The sequence below is a fragment of the Pinus tabuliformis genome, chromosome 9 (genome assembly GCF_031772625.1).
Source record: "Pinus tabuliformis cultivar Carrire ecotype Pingquan chromosome 9, CPIR1, whole genome shotgun sequence".
Taxonomy (NCBI): Eukaryota; Viridiplantae; Streptophyta; class Pinopsida; order Pinales; family Pinaceae; genus Pinus; species Pinus tabuliformis.
In genome coordinates, this window is record NC_142307.1 from 700,549,806 (window position 1) to 700,554,243 (window position 4,438).

A 4,438-nucleotide genomic window follows, 5' to 3' on the forward strand; every position below is an offset into this window, starting at 1 on the left:
TAGCCATGAATAAGATGACCCACATGAAGTTTTGCCCTGGTTGCCAATTTTAACAGATACAGTTTGCAATTTGTATCTTTGTATGGTCCAATAATTCTTAAACAAATAGCGCTCCAGATCTGGCTTCTAGACCCCATATTCCTAATTCTAGTTTAAAAATTATTGTTTCCTTTCAACCACTCTTAAAAATAAAAAATCCCATATTTTTATTTTCTATTTGCATAAATCTTTAATATAGATCAAGAAAGAGAAACTTTATTCTGAAAATTTCTACTCTTAATACTAAGTCCCAAAGCGATTAATCACACCTTTGGAGATTCTCAACCTAGCCGCTGCCTCTGCTACTCTGCGTTTGCGGCCGCAGGCCAGCCTCGGCCCCCTGGTAGCTGCTCTGGAGGGTTCCACCACACTTCTCATAGGTGTCATCCCTACGCGGCGCTTAGGAAGGGTGTTGTGGCGCTCTGGGTGGTGTGGCGCATTGGTGCGGCGCTCTGTGCCTACCCAAAAGATCTGCATGCTGAGTGCAACCAGTGTGCTTTTGGGCTCTCGGGAGTCTTCCTCCTCATGGTGTCCAACGGGGGCCCAGCCCTCCCCCCCCCTCATCCCGCCTCCGGAGGTTGCCGCGTTCAAAGCTATGATTGCTGCAAGCTCGAAGCGCCCTCCCTCTGCCAATCAGCAGAAATTTGTCAAGAAATTAGACTCTATCCCCACGGTTGCCCTTCCTGAAGAAGAAACTTGCAAAGCTGCTCTGAATCTAGCTGAGAGAGGGCTAATAGGCCAGTTCACGGGCCTCTGGCCTTCCCCCAAGTCGGTGGAGGACTGGACTCAAAGAAACTGGTCTCCCTTGATCAAAGAGGGGGTTAAAAGCTATTTTGTGGGCAAAGGATTCTTCGTATTCGTTTTCGAAAGCCCGGATGATAGAAGCCTAATCTTCAGAAATGGTCCTTATTTTATGGGACCGCAAGGTCTGTATCTAAACAAATGGTCCCCAGATTTTGATCCCTCCCAGGACGTCCCCTCTGCTGTCCCGGTTTGGGTACGACTTCCCCATCTGCCTCTTCACTGTTGGAACCAGAAAACTCTTCAGATCATCGGTAGTGCTCTAGGAAAATACATAGACCAAGCTGCAAGAAAAGACCAATACTCATGTGCCCGAATCTGTGTAGAAGTGGATCTAGAAGAGGGTTTGCCTGAAGCAATAAAGCTCACTGTCGCTGGGTGGACTCACGTCCAAGAACTGGATTACGAACAACTCCCTTTCAAATGCAGACATTGTCATGGCCACGGTCATTTCGCAAAGCACTGCAAGAAAAAGGCCGAGGAGCAGACAGACAAAACAAATGAGGACCAATGGACTTTAGTCCAAAAAACTGCCCATCAAAAAAAAGGAAATGGCAAAGGTCACACGTCCAGAGCTCTAAGCAGTTCCAAGCTCAATCAAGAAAAGGATGCAACCCTGAACGGTGCAAAAAAAGCCCAGACCAATCCTGCAAGCTCGACCCAGGAAAATCTAGAACACATAGAAGTCCCTCCTCCCAACAAAGATGGAGAAGAAGCAATACAGGTCGATGCCTCACAAGGTAGCCCCTCCAACCCCTCATATGCTGAAGTAACAAGGAAAAAGCCAGCAGAAAGCTCAGGTTCATCAGAGGACGAATTCGAGCATCCTTCCAAAAGAGCAGGCAGGAAATCTCGCAAAGAACTAAGGGAAGAGGAGGTTGAACGGCTCAAAGTTCAAGGAAGCCAGTCCACCATAGAAATGTCCATTGGAAGAAATACCAGACCAAGGCCTTCTAAGGGAGGCCCTATCCCCCCCCACAAGTAAATAATGAAGCTCGCCTCTTGGAACTGCAGAGGACTGGGGAACGCCTCTAAAGCTGAAGCAGTTATGGATCTCCTGAAAATAGAACCCTCAGACATTCTCATGCTCCAAGAGACGAAGATAGAAGGGCGAGCTCTTCTAGATATCAGCAAGTCAAAATGGAAGAAAAGTGCAGGCAAAGCAGTAAGCTCAAGGGGATCTTCCGGAGGGCTGGCAACTCTTTGGACAGAAGATTTATTTCAGTTAAAAAAATCCCATGAAACCCAGCATTGGATCTTCACGGAGCTGACACACTGCGCAAGTAAGTTGACCATCTCTCTATTTAATCTTTATGTCCCTGTCATATACTCTAAAAAATGAGAATGCTGGAACTCTCTCTCAGTTTTTTTAGAACAGCATAATCCAAGTAACATAATCATAGCAGGCAATCTCAATATAGTCTTGAAAACAAAAGAGAATAGGGTTGGCTCCAGCAGCAGAGACCCTATGTTGGCCTTTGTGGAAGAGCTCTCATAGCTATGGGACCTTTTAGATTTCAATCCTGTCCGTGGTCTTTTCACTTGGTCCAATAATAGAACTGGGCTGGATCACATTTCTGCCCGCCTGGATCAATTTCTGGTCCAAAGCTCCCTTATGATGAACAAAAAGATAATCAAGACCAAAATTCTTCCCAAGCTGACCTCTGACCACAAGCCGATTCAGCTTCTCCTAGAAGATGAAGAAGATCTTGGCCCTCTTCCATTCTGTTTCAGCCCCTTATGGATTGAGAGAGAAGGCTTCACTGATACTGTGAAAGAAGCTTGGGCCAAAACCTTCTCAGGGTCCTCAAGTTTCGTTTGGGAGAAAAAACTTAAGGCCACAAAACATGCACTGAAGGATTGGATAAGGAAACCAGTCCCTACTCCAACCAACACAAGAAAAGAAGCAGTGCATACTTTGGAGACCCTGCAAGCCGACATGGAAAACAATGAGATCACAGCGGACCTGTTGGAACAAGAAATAAAGGCCCAATGCTCAACCTACCGATCCTTCCGAAAAGAAGAAGAATATTGGAGAATCAAGTCCAGAAGTTTGTGGCTAAAAGCAGGGGATCGGAACACCTCCTTCTTTCACAGACAATACAGAGCAAGGCTGTCCAGGAATCATATCTCAGAAATAAAAACAGCAGAGGGCCATGTCAGCAAAGGCTTCACTCAAGTCAAAGCTGCTGCTGATAGCCATTTCAAGAATTTATACAGTGAGGGACCCCAGGTCTTTGAGGAGGAAACAGCAAACTTCCTCTCTAACATCCATCATCTCATCAGGCCTGAAGATAATGCTGCTCTCTCCAGCGAGGTAACAGAGGAGGAAATCATCAAAGTTATCTAGTCCATGGAATCAGACAAGGCTCCGGGCCCAGACGGATTTACAATACATTTCTACAAAGCTTGTTGGAATATCATTAAAACTGATCTCCAAAAAATGATAAAGGGGTTCATGAAAAAAGCCAAGATCGGAGGAGGAACCAACTCCACTAATCCCTAAAGAATCCAATCCTAAAACATTTGCTAGATTCATACCTATATCGCTTTGTAATGCATCTTACAAAATTCTGGCCAAGCTATTAGCAAATAGGATCAAGCCTCTTATCAAAAGGCTGATCTCCGGTCCCCAAGGTGGTTTTGTGGAAGGTAAGCATATCCTCGACAATGTCATTCAAGTTCAGGAGACAATCCACTCCAGCAAATAGAGAAAAGAGAAAGGTATGTTGATAAAATTAGATATGGCGAATGCGTTTGACAGAGTAAATCGCTCTTTCCTCATTAAAGTTCTCCTCTCCTTTGGCTTCTCTCCCCACTTTGTCCAACTTATAAATGCCTGTATCGACAATCCGTGGATCGCCCCCCTTGTCAATGGCCGCCCTTCAAACTTTTTTCAAGCTCGGAGAGGCATCAGGCAGGGATGCCCTCTCTCTCCCTTCCTGTATATCTTAATGGCTGACTCCCTCAGTAGAAAACTCACAGCTGAAAGAATTGTTGGCTCTCTTCCTGGTCTTAAACCCTCCTCAGGTGCCGACCCTCTGAACCATGCGCTTTTTGCAGATGACTCACTACTCCTCGGAGGTGCGTCTACCAGAATTGCCAGAGCTTTCGATACTGTCCTAAAAAGCTACTGTAGAGTTTCAGGGGCTCTGGTCAACGAGAGTAAGAGTGAAATCTACAGTTGGAACATTGATCAACAAGAGCTCATAAGCATCTCGAACCTCCTTGGGTTCAGAGGACATGTTCACTGGGATCAAATCAAATACCTTGGACTCCCCATCATAAATGGATCTAACAGGAGGTCGCTCTGGACGGACATCATATGCAAAATCAAAACTAAAATAGCAGCCTAGGGTGGCTTCTGGCTAACCAAAGGAGGCAAAGTTATTTTAATCAAGTCGCTGCTGTCCGTGCTCCCAATTTATCAAGCTACATTCTTATTAACCCCCAAAAATGTTATGGATCAGATATCTAAACTTTTAAGAGATTTTTTATGGCAGGGAGGGAAAGGTAACGAAAGGAAAATGCACTTAGCTAATTGGGAATTGTTAAAAATGCCGATCGCAGATGGTGGCCTCCAAATCCGTGATCCCTT

The 4,438-nt window shown here is 45.4% G+C and overlaps 1 protein-coding gene across 1 annotated transcript; it reads left to right on the top strand.

Annotated features, from left to right (window-relative positions):
- The first annotated feature begins 1,828 nt into the window (after window positions 1-1,828).
- On the top strand, window positions 1,829-3,190 carry LOC149150589 (uncharacterized). Its single transcript, XM_089442865.1, has 2 exons — window positions 1,829-2,123; window positions 2,355-3,190. The coding sequence occupies exons 1-2, from the start codon at window positions 1,829-1,831 to the stop codon at window positions 3,188-3,190; spliced, it is 1,131 nt and encodes a 376-aa protein (XP_089298991.1).
- The last annotated feature ends 1,248 nt before the right edge of the window (window positions 3,191-4,438 follow it).

What these genes read in the sequence shown, in the direction of transcription:
- LOC149150589 (XM_089442865.1), top strand. Translation starts at nt 1,829, where the DNA reads ATGAAGCTCGCCTCTTGGAACTGCAGAGGACTGGGGAACGCCTCTAAA. An exon ending in GGAGCTGACACACTGCGCAA is followed by an intron (nt 2,124 to 2,354) that starts GTAAGTTGACCA and finishes GGGACCTTTTAG; the next exon opens with ATTTCAATCCTGTCCGTGGT.